This window comes from Lepidochelys kempii, chromosome 6 (genome assembly GCF_965140265.1).
Source record: "Lepidochelys kempii isolate rLepKem1 chromosome 6, rLepKem1.hap2, whole genome shotgun sequence".
Lineage (NCBI taxonomy): Eukaryota > Metazoa > Chordata > Testudines > Cheloniidae > Lepidochelys > Lepidochelys kempii.
The window spans coordinates 31797170-31811014 of NC_133261.1; the positions used below are offsets into that span (position 1 = coordinate 31797170).

At 43.1% G+C, this 13845-nt stretch overlaps 1 protein-coding gene across 8 annotated transcripts in view; it reads left to right on the forward strand.

Annotated features, from left to right (window-relative positions):
* The window catches only part of PLEKHA7 (pleckstrin homology domain containing A7), a 276128-nt gene that overhangs the window by 242502 nt on the left and 19781 nt on the right, over positions 1-13845 (forward strand). For all 8 annotated transcript variants that reach the window (XM_073347395.1, XM_073347399.1, XM_073347396.1 and 5 more), the window contains 3 exons: positions 10353-10461; positions 11381-11619; positions 13653-13841. In XM_073347395.1, the coding sequence (XP_073203496.1) occupies positions 10353-10461; positions 11381-11619; positions 13653-13841 (537 nt within the window). The remainder of the gene's footprint in view (positions 1-10352; positions 10462-11380; positions 11620-13652; positions 13842-13845) is intronic.

Here is a 13845-nt window from a genome sequence, read left to right on the forward strand (position 1 = left end):
CAGTGATTGAAAGACATCTGGATTTTAAACCAATTATTTAATTTTGAATCATGCAGAGAAGCGCTATTTTCATATGTCATCTTATTTGCAAAACTCAATGTGTCGTGCCAGATTTTTTCTACATACCTGTTGTTTGTAATTATTGCTTTTTATCCTTAGAACAAGGTAAGTTGTCGAGGGTTTTTTTACATTTATCTTTACAAAGCATTATTTTAAACCAAAAAGCAAAACCAACAACAACAATTAGAGTTTTCATTCAAATCCCTGGCTATTTATCTGGATATTTCCTACCAAAAGAAAACAGCAGTTATATTTTAAAATTCTTATCTGGTTACACTGTACGTCTGTCCCATTATCAATTAGACTGTTTCTTTTGATTGTTATCAACTAAACCTCTTCTATCAAATTATGGGTTTGAGAAGCTTTTTATATTTATCATCCTTCTTTAAATTCCATTCCCTTGCTTCTAAAGAGGTCATTTCTCAACCTTGATGTCTGGGTAGCTTTGAGTGCCAGAATATTATTAAACTGAAGTCAACTGTATAACATACCATACCAAAGAAACTTCATTAACTTAGAGTTAAAGTTGCCCAAATTCACGTCCTATCAACTAAAAAAAAAAAAAACAACAAAAAACAAAAACAAAAAAACCCAAGGAAATTAACACTGCTCATATGTCCATTCAGAATACACTTCATCAAGGTCACAGTTTCAGTTGTGTATTTGAACATATAGTGAGGAACTGGGTTTGTACATTGTAGTTGATTATACACTCTTCCTGTGCCCTCCTTCCATATCCTAACCCTGTTCCCAATAGTTGGAAAGGACAGGGAGAATTCCATCCTAATTGTTTGAGTTGCTAGTAGTTTGACTATGAAGGCAGCATTTTCCCCAGGGGAGCCTCTACTGGCTCACAGAAGGACCCTTGATCTGATAACTTAGCAGGACTCCCGACTCAGAAGATTAAGATGCCCTGTGTGGCAGGGAGGACATGGATAGAGAGTGGCATTGACATTAACATGGGAAGTGGGTGAAGCAGGGTTTCCTAGTAGCTAGTTCAGTTGTCTAACCTAATTCCCAAGCTGACTTCCTGCTCCCTCCCATTCCATGTTTTTTCTTTATCTTTTATGAACATGAAATTCTTCTTTCATTCTTGTCTGTCAGGTCAACAGCGACGATGGGGCGGAGTGAAGTCTTTCCATCACTCTCTATCTTGTGCCAGCTCCATGGCTTCATTCATCTTTAATATTTTCATTCTATGTCATTCTTTACCATGTTTATCCAACTCATCTTTGGTCTTCCTCTGTTCTGAGTGTCTTGCCCTTAGGTACGTATCGCCATTTCTGATATCCTTTCTTGGTCCATTCCTGACATCTGTCCAAACCGTCGCAGTCATCTTTCTGGAACTTTCTGTAACAGCATTATTTCTCCAAAGCTGTTTTCCTGTCTCTTCCTTTTTTATTTTCTGCTGTCTTGAAACTCTCAGTATTCCCTTCCACCAGTTCATATTTGCAGTCAAAATCTTTCATTCATGGCCTTTCTTCATACTCCGGCATTCCGACCTGTATGGCAGTATTAGCATGACAGTTGTCTCACATACGCTGACTTTTGTTTTTAGCCTTCCAAATCTTGCAGAGTTTTCCAAATGCAAAAGCAGCTGGTCCAATTCTTCTTTTTACATCATCTTCACAATTCCCATTCTTCAATACCAGTCCTCCAAGGTATACAAATTTTTCCACTTGTTCTAGATCTTTATCTCCAAGTTTGGTATTTACCTTCCCATTGCCATAATTTTTGTCTTCTCCATGCTGATCTTCAAGCTGAATTTCCTGTTTTTCCAGTTTACCTTGTCAGTTATTCTTTGTAAATCCTCCTTGATCAATTCTGCAACCTCTGTGGTTGTGTTGTCATTTCCCAGAGCCTTTTTCTTTTTCAAACTTTCTATGAACATCTTTAATACAACTTCTAAGAATTCCAGTATCTCCTCTCCTTTGTTTGTGCTGGGAAGCTTCTCCAGGATCATTTCATCTACTGTGTTGTTCGCATTGTACAGCTCTTCAAAATATTCTTTCCATTATTTTTTCTTCGCTTGTTCGTCCTCAATTATTCGTCTGCGCTTGTCATTCACACCAACATCTCCATTTCATATGTCCCATTCAGTTCTCTTACCTTGTGATACAACCAGTGTTCCCTCTAATTTTCCCATACATGTGCGGAATGAATTTTGTTATGCGCACCAATATGGAGGTGATGTGTGACACATCACCTTCATATTGGTGCGCATAACAAAATTCATGTGGTGGGGGTGGGACTGAGGGATTCATTGTGTGGGAGGGTGCTCAGAGCTGGGGCAGAGGGTTGGAGTGCAGGGGTCTGAGGGTTCCAGCTGGGGGTGTGGGCTCTGGGGTGAGGCCTGAGGCGAGGGGCTCAGGGCTGGGGCAGAGGTTGGGGTGCGGACTCTGCGTGGGGCCAGGGATGAAGGGCTCAGGGCTGGGGCAGAGAGTTGGGGTGTGGGCTCTGGGGTGGGGCTGGAGATGAGGCGTTTAGGGTGTAGGAGGGTGCTCCGGGGCTATGGCAGGGAGAGAGGACTCCCCCCAGCTCTCTCTCCCCAAGGCAGCTCCAGGACTGGGGCCGTGGGATAGGTGCCCCTCTCCCAGCTGCGGCAGGGTCAGACCGGGGCCTGGGTTGGGGTCAGGAGAGGGAAGACCAGTCTGCCCACTGGTGCTTCTACCTTAGCAATGACCTTTCATCGCTCACTGAGAACCAATCACAAAGCCTTCTCTCCGGAGCCAGGGCATGTGGGCCAGCACAGACCACAAGTCCCAGCACACATTGCGTCCTGGAATGGGAAGGCTGGACCAGCAGAAGGTGCCTGATAGTCCGTGCTCCTTTATGGCTCTAAACCAATCAGAGCCCTCTCCACGATGAGGTGCGAGAATACAAACCAAACGGCGCCTGAGTTGGCGTGAGGATTTGGACCAATTAGCACCTGCCCTGACTGTGGCAGGTCCAGGCTGGGTCTAGGTTCCGACTGTCCCTCCTCTATCTGCGGCAGGTCCAAGGCTGAGTTGGGGCCGGGGGAGGGGTGCCCCTTCCCCAGCCATGGCAGGTCCCTGCTGGGCGGGTTTCCTGAGCGCCTGCGTGGCACTAAATAGGCTGCTGAGCAGCCGCACAGCTTACAGGGAATTTAGGATACAACCCCATATCACATTCTCATTGTGTATTCTTGTGCTTCCTTACATTGTTTGCGTATTCAATTGTTTCCGTCTCTCTCTGCTTTCTGTTTGATCTTTCTGGTCAGCCTATTGTATTTAGCTCTTAGACTTGTCCTCTTATTTTATTCTCCTTCAGCTTCCTATGCTTGTCATTCAACAGCAGCACTTCATCTATTATCCACCTTGGTTTCTTCATTTTCACCTTGTAGCTCAACACTTGTAATTCTATTTTTAACACTGTTCCATTTCTCTTCAACTCATGTTCCATGTCTCATTTCTTCATTCAACAGAGACAGAATGTTTTCCTCACAGCTTCTTTGTATTCTTTCCTCATATCTGGTGTGACTGAATGCACTGCTCTATTTACACCCTACACACTATTGTAATAATCCTTGTACAAAAAGTGCCCTTTTGAGATATCATATGAAAACTAATAACTAACTGGTCAATAATATCCTGATGAAATGTATGTAGCAACATTATATGTTAAATTATGAACATAAGCTGAAGTTATGACTGAAATATGGTTACCAGACAAGTCTGGGGAGTGGATAAACTTGTTTCTCAAAGGCAGCGGACAAGCTGATGCCTCTAGCCAGTTCTCAAAGCTGTCAAGAGGCCATTCTTTGTCAAAGAAGTAGGGCAAAACAGATCAATATATATTTTAGTAACCAACAGCATGGAACCTTTCACCACAAGACTCCATGACTCCAACCTCACAGCGGCAATGAACTATATCTAGGGGTAACCCTCCGCAAAACGCATTTCAAAGGGTGACTGGACTATAAACATGAAGTACAAAAACACCCCCAAGGGGTATCTCCCTATTTATCTCGCTTTCAACTAAGACGACAAAAGAAGTAGCCATTTGACTTTTGGAAAGATCCTGACCTGAAATTTGGTCAGCCCTGTTTCTGGGAGCATGTGGTAAGTATTTTATCTTGAACCAAGTCAAGTTTGTTAAGTTTTAGCACTAGAAAGTGTTTTTATCTTTATTTCTCTTGTAACCATTTCTGACTTTAGTACCTTGTACTCAATTAAAATCTATTCTATGTATTTAAAGTCGACAAGTCTAAGTTTATTTAAGGCTAGAAGGGACCATCGTGATCATCTATTCCAGAGGTGGGCAAACTATGGTCCGCGGGCCACATCCGGCCCATGGAACCCTCCTGCCCGGCCCCTGAGCACCTGGCCCGGGAGGCTTGCCTCTGGCCCCTCCTCTGCTGCTCCCCCTCCCCCGCAGCCTCAGCTCACTGCGCCACCGGCACAATGCTCTGGGCAGCGGCGCAGCTGTAGAGCCGCGGCCTGACCTGGTGCTCTGTGCTGTGTGGGTGGCGTAGGTGGCTCCATCAGCTGCCTGTCCTGGTGCCACCAGTGCTCCAAGCAACGCGGTAAGGGGGCAGGGAGCTGGGGGGGGGGTTGGATAGAGGGCAGGGGAGGTTGGGGTGGTGGTCAGGGAGAGGGGGTGTGGATGGGGGTTGGGGCGGTCAGAGGGCAGGGAACAGGGGGTTTGAATGAGAAAGGGTTGGATGGGGCGGGAGGTCCGGGGTGGTCAGGGGAAAGGGAGAGGGTGAATGGGGCAGGAGTCGGGGGGGGGCGCTGTCAGGGGACGGGGGGGGGGGGGTTGGATGGGGCAGGAGTGCTGGGGGGGCTGTCAGGGGGCGAGAAGCAGGGAGGATAAGATAGGGGGCGGGGGCCAGGCCATGCCTGACTGTTTGGGGAGGCACAGCCTCCATACCCTCCATACCATTTTGGAAACCCGATGTGGCCCTCAGGCCAAAAAGTTTGCCTGCCCCTGATCTAGACTGACCTCCTGTACATCACAGGCTGGAGAACCCTCACACACGTCCTCCTGTAATAGACCCATAAAGTCTAGCTGAGTTGCTGAAGTTCACAACTCATGATTTAAAAACTTCAAGTTACAGAGAATCCACCATTTACTCTAGTTTAAACCAGCAATTGACCCATGCCACAGGCTGTACAGGAAGGCAAAAAAACCCCAGGGTCTCTGCCAATCTGATGTGGGGAGAAATTCCTTCTGAACCCCAATTATGGAGATCAGTTGGACCCTGAGCAAGTCAGCAAGACTCACCAGTCAGACATGTGGGAAAGAATTCTGTATAGTAACTCAAAGCCTTCCCCATCTAGAGCCCCATCTCCAGCCTCTGGGAATTTTTGCTACTAACAGTCACAGATGGGTCACATGCCATTATAGGCAGTCTCATCATACTCTTCCCTCCATAAACTTATCAAGCTCAGTCTTGAAACAAGTTAGGTATTTTGCCCTACTCTTCCCCTTGGAAGGCTGTTCCAGAATTTTACTCCCCTGATGGTTAGAACCCTTTCTCTAATTTCAAGCCTAAACTTGTTGATGGCCAGTTTGTATCCTTTTTTGCATCAAAAATGGCACTTAAATAACTCCTTTCCCTCCCTGTATTTATCCCTCTGATGTATTTATAGAGAGCCACCATATCTCCTCTTAACCTTCTTTTGGTTAGGCTAAGCAAGCCAAGCTCCTTGAGTTCCTTTCATAAGGTAGGCTTTCCATTCCTCTGATCATCCTAATAGGCCTTCTCTGCACCCTGTTCCAGTCTGAATTGATCTTTCCTAAACTTGGGATACTGGGATTGTGCAGAGTATTCCAGATGAGGTCTCACCTGTGCCTTGTATAATGACAATAATACTTCCCTATGTCTACTGGAAATACCTCACCTAGGATTGCATTAGCCTTTTTCACAGCCTCATCGCATTGGCAGCTTGTAGTCATTCTGTGATCAACTGGTACACCCCGTTCTTTCTTTCCCTCTCATTTCCAGTTGATACATCTCCAGCTTATAGCAAAAATTCTTGTTGATAGTCCCGAAGTGCATGACCTTGCACTATTATATTTCAGCCCATTTCTTTTACTTCAATTTTCAAGATCCTCCAGATCTTCTTGTACGATATTCCAGTCCAATCCTGTTTTCACATTGAAATTTCCCATCATCAATAACAAGTCTTGTCCTGAAACTTTTTATATAGTTTCCCGTAGATAGTTATAAAATGCTTCAATTTTTTCCTTGGGTACTGCTAAGGTCGGTTCATATACTTGTACTATCATAACTGTCACAGATTTGATTGTATCTCACCTTCAGAATACAAGAAGATACTGAGTTAAATGAAATCAGAGCCTGGCTTGCCTTTAGTTTTTGCATCAACACAGCTCTGTTCTGGTGTCCACCATCTTCTCTTCCCAATGTCAATATCCCTATGTTCATCAAAGAAGATCATGCCAGACTAGCCTGTCTGGTGTATCTTTCTTTGACAAGATAGCTGAATTTTGTAGGCAAGGGAAGAACGGTAGAGATTTAATATATGTGGATTTTAATAAAGCATTTGATATGGTCCCACATGGAATATTATTAGTTAAGATGGAGATTAGTACAATAATTGTAAGGTGGGTAAGGAACTGGCTACAGTGAAGAATGAGTTGCACTGAAAGAACTATTGGGCTGGAGGAAGGTTACTAGTGGAGTTCCTCAAGGATTGGTCTTGGGACCAATCTTATTTAATATTTTCATTAATTAGCTTGGCACACAAAGTACAAATGTGCTAATGAAATTTGCTGATGACACAAAGTTGAGGGGCGTTTTCAATACAGGGGAAAATTGGAATATTTTATACAGGAAGAATTGGATTGAGGACTGTAGTAATAGAAATGAGATGAAATTTAATACTTCAAAATGCAAGGTCATGCACTTAGGGATTAATGACAAGAATTTCTACTATAAGCTGGGGGAGCCTTGGCTGGAAATGACAGAAGATAAGAAAGACCTCGGTGTATATAGCTATGTCTACACTGCACATCTTTTAGTGGTGTGGCTGTGCTGCTGTAAGGTGCGCTGTGTAGCTGCTTTTTATCGCAGGCAACAAAATAAAACCACCTCCAACAAGGGGCGGTAACTTCGTTGCCAGGAGCGCAGCTCCTGCAGACAAAGCGTTGTCCACACCAGCACTTTTCGTCATTAAAACTTTTGTCATTCGGGGGTGGGGTGTTTTTTTTTTTGACAAATGGTTTTGGGTGCTCAATTTAAAAATGTTGAAGGGGCCTGACTTTCAGAAAGTCCTGATGTCCAAATCATGGACCTTAATGTTGTTTCAAATTGAAGCACCCAAAATCAAAAGTGATTCTGAAAATCTTCCTCTTTCTGTATGGAGCAATTTAGGCTCCAGAGCAGTTAATCTACCATCTTGTATACTTTTATTTTATTTTAAAAAAGTGGTCCTTATGGAACATTATCAAATATTAATAAAGGCATAGATTTCAAGTTGCTAGAGGGAAGAGTTGATACTGAACGCTAGCATAAAATGTTCATTCATCAGAAGGTTAAGAACTCAAGGGTTCAGGCAGCCTGTTCAAGTGAAATCTTTATTTTAGAATGGTGATTGATGATGTTTTGCTGAATGGGAGGGACCTGGGTAAGCTGAAATGAACTCAGATGTGGGTTTTTGGTGAGTTTTAGCTTCTCACTTAAGTGTTTATCCTGTAGTTTTGTCACTCTAAATTATGGTTCCGTGCTGGAAAATTAAAGGAGATTATTTCTTCAAACCAACTTTTCTTGCCTTGCACATAAAGTATATTTACATCTTCTTTGTAAACATTAATCTTTGACTGCTCATACTTTAAAATATATTCAACTGTTTAACTTTCTAGACCTAGTCTGGTTTCAGAGTAACAGCCGTGTTAGTCTGTATTCGCAAAAAGAAAAGGAGTACTTGTGGCACCTTAGAGACTAACCAATTTATTTGCGCATAAGCTTTCATGAGCTACAGCTCACTTCATCGGATGCTTATGCTCAAATAAATTGGTTAGTCTCTAAGGTGCCGCAAGTACTCCTTTTCTTTTAGACCTAGTCTGTTTGCGTCAAGATTTAAGTAATGGGAAGAATCATAGAATCATAGGACTAGAAGAGACCTTGAGAGGTCTTCTAGTCCAGTCCCCTGCACTCAAGGCAGGACTAACTATTATCTAGAAATAACATTAAAAATTCTTCCTTATTCTGTATGCTACTTCAGAACTGATGGAAGATGCATTTTTTGAGTTGGTTCAAAGTTTTTCTGACTGGTTACCTTTTGATGAGTTCGTTGTAAATCAATCACTCAATATCCTGCAGTGTGATTCTTCTCAGGAAGTTGAAGTTGAACAAGTATGATTGTCTAGTTTGTGTCTTGATAATCTTTCAATAAATGTTCCATCTTCTCCTATGAGTCTACTACTAACAAATAACATTCTCCGTTGTCTGACTCCTTGGCACTCTACTTTCTGATACATAGCCTGACTGAATATACTTTCCTGGTCCAAGAAAGCAAAGGTGAAGCAATTTATTTCCCTTCACTAGTGCTAGGAGGTTTAGGAGCCAGTAATAAAGTTGTCTTTTCTTCCAAGGCAATGCTATGTTATATGGATTAATTAGATGCTATTTTTTGCCCTCATGATGGGTGAGTGCTGTCAGGTTCTTTTGAATGGGCCTCAGGCTTAGCTTTCTTAGTGACCCTTCTGCTTCACTAAGTACAGGAAAAATTGCAAATTTAATTCTACTTCTTAACTTTATTGTTCAATCATGGAGATGTTAAAGATACTACATCCAGGACATTGCCAGCTTTCTTACAAAGCTGTGAATTGTCATGTCAGTTTCCCCAACCAAAAACAAACAGAAGAGGAGACAGGAAATGGGAGGAAAACAGATGGTCCTGTTATGGTCTAGTGGTAGGTTAGTGGTGGTTGCTGTCTATAAAAGTTATGTTTTCAGAACAAAGTTCAGCAAGGTTTCAGCATGCAACAGGTCCATGCCAGTGTGGCTTCGGTTAAATAAGTTTTAGAGCTTTCCCCATAGGCTGTAATACATTATAGCGGTGTTTTCCTAATTCTAGAAAGCTGAGCCCCTCTTCAGGAAGATGGAACCAGCCACACTCCCTTTTAATGCTGCCATGTGTTGTTAATTTGTATGTCCTTCCCCTACATTTTACAAACAATGGATAACAAACCAGCATGACCTACACAGTGCGGGGGCTAGGAGATGTGCTGCTGTGGGTGGTATTGACTATCCTTCTCTTCTGGGGTCTGGTAGGCTTGTCTGTCGGGGGGAGACAGGAAGCGGATGATTGATTTAGTTGGGGATTGGTCCTGCTTTGAGCAGGGGGTTGGACTAGATGACCTCCTGAGGTCTCTTGATATTCTGTGATTCTATGAGTGTAATAACTGTCCTGCTGTGAAGCTTCAAGCCACACATGTAAAGAAAACGGTGTGAGTGACTGCTTCCAACTCCCCTCTTCCTCATCCTAGCTGTCAGTTGTGACAAAATCAGTGGTCACTCAGAGTAGATTGAATAAATCTTCATAATACAAATGAAATATTTAACAGTGGTGGCATTTAAAGTATTATAGATAGTACCCATTCAAATGAATGGGGCAATTCACACCTCAGAGCTGTTTCAGATTCTCTGTAAACCCAGGCCTGTTTACATGGTTTGGTTTTTACTTGTTTTACATTCTGAAGGTTAAAAGCTAGAGACTATCTTTTTATTTTAAATTAAAGCTGAGAGTCTAGAGAACAATTGAGAGGTATGTCTGTGCTCCCCTCACCTCCCTCACTCCTCCTCAGACGTTGGGAAACACTGTGCATTACTTATGGCTCCACCTATAGGTAGGGCATGTTGTGAATCAACAGCAGCAAGAGGTCTCAATCCTTGCTCTTACTTCAGATAATTATTTAACCTACTTCCAAATTCCTAGGCATTCATGCAAACTTTGAAAAACTGGATATATTTTGACGTCATAGTTAGGGATAGGCACCAGGGTCATAAGGAAGCCAATTTCTGTTTGAATGTATATGTAAAACTACGTAGTTGATCTCTTGTCTGGATGGTACTCTGTTCCCACCAGCATAGTCATGCAAAAGACTCTTATAATTTTGAACTGGCTGAATTAAGATGCTAACAGTTGTGTTATGCCCAGTTTTTTCCTATAATCTTTCCAAGCTATGCAGCCTGAGTTCAAGTGTCACTAAAATGTTTGGTTCAAACTAGTTATAATAAATTAAACTGACGAAAACTTGGGATTGAACTGATTTTTAAAATCTTTCCTCTTACTAAACATTAGGAAAAATCGCAAATGCAAAAAGATTTATGGAGAATTGAAGATGTTACAGCTGGCCTAAGTGCAAATAAAGCAAACTACAAAGTCATAGTAGATTCTATAAAAAATCCAGGTAAGAGAAATTGAGTAAAGATGTTAAAGTATATCTAAATTCATCTGAATCTCTTGAGTGTGCAGAATTGGGCTAGAAGTCTTGAGGTCATCATTTATTACAGAATTTCCAGTACTTCCTGCTGCTGGTTGTGTTGGGAGTCCCCTTATCCCAGTAACATCAGCCTTCCTCACAGGTATTTTTGTACTTACTGATGGAACCAAGAAATGCCAAGGCATAAGAAAACAAACAAGGGGATAAATTAGCCAAACCAGAAAAAATCGTTTTAATCTTCATAACACTCACTATCACAGTTGCTCTCCTGCCCACCACCTGACAACTCCTCCCACCCCCAGTCTGTCTGCATTTTCCACTTGGTCCTGCCCCCTCCACTGCTTGCACTTCACACTGTTTTCCATTGTGGGGAAAGGTTGGTAGACAGAACAAACAGCCTTCTGTCGTAGGAAAAGGTGAAGTGAGAAGGTGTATATGGACTGCATGCTCGTCCGCTTTGTTGGACTTCCCAGAAAAGAGCCAGTAGGTTGGGGAAGTGGAAGTCAGTTGGATGTCTTATGTAGATTGTAGCATATGCATAAGAGTATATTTATTAACACCATTTACCTATAAACAGAGTGTGAATTTGTTTTGAGATCATGGAGCTCATAGGTATTAATTTATTTTTAAAATACAACTATAGACACCTATCTGTGTCTAGGCATCTGGATGTTTTTTGGCATAGCCATAACATCATAGGTTTTTACATCTTAAAAATGTAGTCTATAGTCAGAATAATGAGGGAAGTTTAAGGTTTTTCAAAAGCCAGCGCATAGATACATACTGCTTATTATTTTGTGTGATGTTCTTGTGGGAAAAGTGTGCGCTCATGATGTAGATATAACATCCACACAACTTTTCACTTATTTACTTGTTTGTGCCATAGAAAGAAAAACAGTGCCTTCATTTTCTCAGTCTAAAGTGCCTTCATTATCAACTTCTCTCACAACTATGGAGAGCAAACTTTTGACTCAGCGAACTCCTCCATCTAGTCCTGTTAAGTCCTCTTTGGAGGTTAGGCTGTTTCCACAGCCTTATACTCAGCCTAGAACACAGTCTCAACCACAACAGCTGAAAAAAGTGGAGCATCCTCTTCAGTCACCCGTGAAGCTAAAGTCAAAAGTTGTAAGTATTGCTACCATGAATTGAGTGTAAATCTGTCTCCTGCTCTTGCCACCATCATATCTGAGGATCTAATGCTATATGTGAAAACATTTTATAAATAATTGCTTCCTTATCAATGTGAAGCCCAGGCCACATTACAGAATTTAGCCTGGTAAGGAGAAACTTGGGCTCAGGTTCTAAAATTGCCGTGAATCTGTTCACAGTTTGGGGTGTGACACTGAGCATATTGCATCTAGCATTGTGTTTTCATTAAACAAGGTTCACATGTAGTTCTAATTGTGAAAATGGAAGGCATTCACCAGCAAATATTGCACAAAATAGAGGGATTTCCGAGTTGTGCGGAGCTCTATGTATTCAAGTTAGCAGGATCTGATGAAATTCACACTAGAGAACTTAAGGAATGATCTGAAGCAATCTCGGAACCATTAGAAATTATTTTGAGAACTCATGGAGGAACAGTGAGGTCCCAGAGGACTGGGAAAGGGCTAACATAGTATCTGTTTTTAAAAAGGGGATCAAAGAGGACCAGTCAGCCTAACTTGGATATCTGACAAGTTACTAGAACAAATTATGAAACAATCAATTTGTAAGGACATAGAGGATAATTGGGTTACAAGTAATAGCCAACATGGATTTGTCAAGAATAAATCATCCCAAGACAACCTAATTTCCTCCTTTGACAGGGTTACTGGCCTAGGGGATTAGGGGAAGCTATAGATGTAATATATCTAGATTTTAGTAAGGCTTTTTATACCATCCCAGATGACATTCTCATAAGCAAACTAGGGAAATGTGGTGTAGATTAAATTACTTTAATGTCCACTGAAGGAAGGACAAGCAGTAATGGGCTTAATTTACAGCAAGGGAGATTTAGGTTAGATATTAGGAAAAACTTTCTAACTCTAAGAATAGTTAAGCACCGAAGTCGGTTTCAAGGGAGGTTGTAGAATCCCCATCGTTGAAGGTTTTTAAGAACAGGCTAGACCAGTGGTTTTTAAAGTTCGGGTTGCAACCCAGTATTGGGTCGCGGAATGCAAGGCACTGGGTCACCTTGCTCAGCACCCAGGGACCCTGGCGGCTGGCCAGTAAAAACTAATAGTAAAACTCGTAGTCCTTACCCGGAAGCAGCCAGCAACAGATCTGGCTCATAGGCAGGGGGGCCACGGGACTCCACGCGCTGCCCCCACTCCGAGCACCGGCTAATGGGAGCTGGGGGTGGTGGTGCTTGTAGGCAAGAGCAGCGTGGAGCCGCTTGCGCCCCTCCACCTAGGATTCAGACCTGCTGGCCACTTCCGGGGCACAGTGTGGTCTGCAGTGCCAGGACAGGCGGGAAGCCTGCCTCTGCACCCTGGCTGCGCTGCTGACTGGGAGCCACCAGAGGTAAGCCCACGCCCCAACCCTGCTCCCCAATCCTCTGCCCTAGCCCTGAGGCCCCACCCAAACCCAGAGCCCGATCCTGGCTCCACTGCAGAGCCTGCATCCCTAGCCCAGAGCTCTCACCCCCCATCCCGCACCCCAACCCCTGCCCCAGCCCAGAGCCCCCTTCCACACCCTGAGCCCCTCATTCCCAGCCTCACCCTGCAGCCCTCACCGCCGCACCCAAAACCCCTCATCCCCAGCTCCATTGGATCGCGGGCATCAACAATTTTCTTAAACTGGGTCACCAGAAAAAAAGATTGAAAACCACTGGGATAGACAAACACCTGTAAGGGAAGGTCTAAGTTTACTTGGTCCTGCCTCATTGCAGGGGGCTGGACTAGATGGCCTCTTAAGGTCCCTTCCAGCCCTATATTTCTAGGATTCTATAAAGGAACTGAGTGATAGTGCTTGAAGAAGTTGAGTAGATAACATGTAAATCATATGCGTTAGTTGGTAGGATGAGGAACATGCTTCACCATTTTGTTATGTATTAAGACAGAGCCTTCTTCAGTAGTTAAAATAACCCTTTAAAGCTCCAAGAATATAAGAGAAAGTGTGTTTTAAACTTCATAGCATATTATTTGCTGAGTCTCAGTTTATTTACCTTTTACCAGGGAGATGAAGCACCACCCAGACCTCCTCTCCCTCAGGTCTACAATCCTGATGATCACCCACCAGCTGTTCCACCTCTTCCAAGGGAAGCCAATGTCATCAGGCACACATCAGTGCGAGGCCTGAAACGTCAGTCAGATGAAAGAAAGAGAGATCGAGAACTGGGACAATATGTAAATGGTGATTATAGGGTGA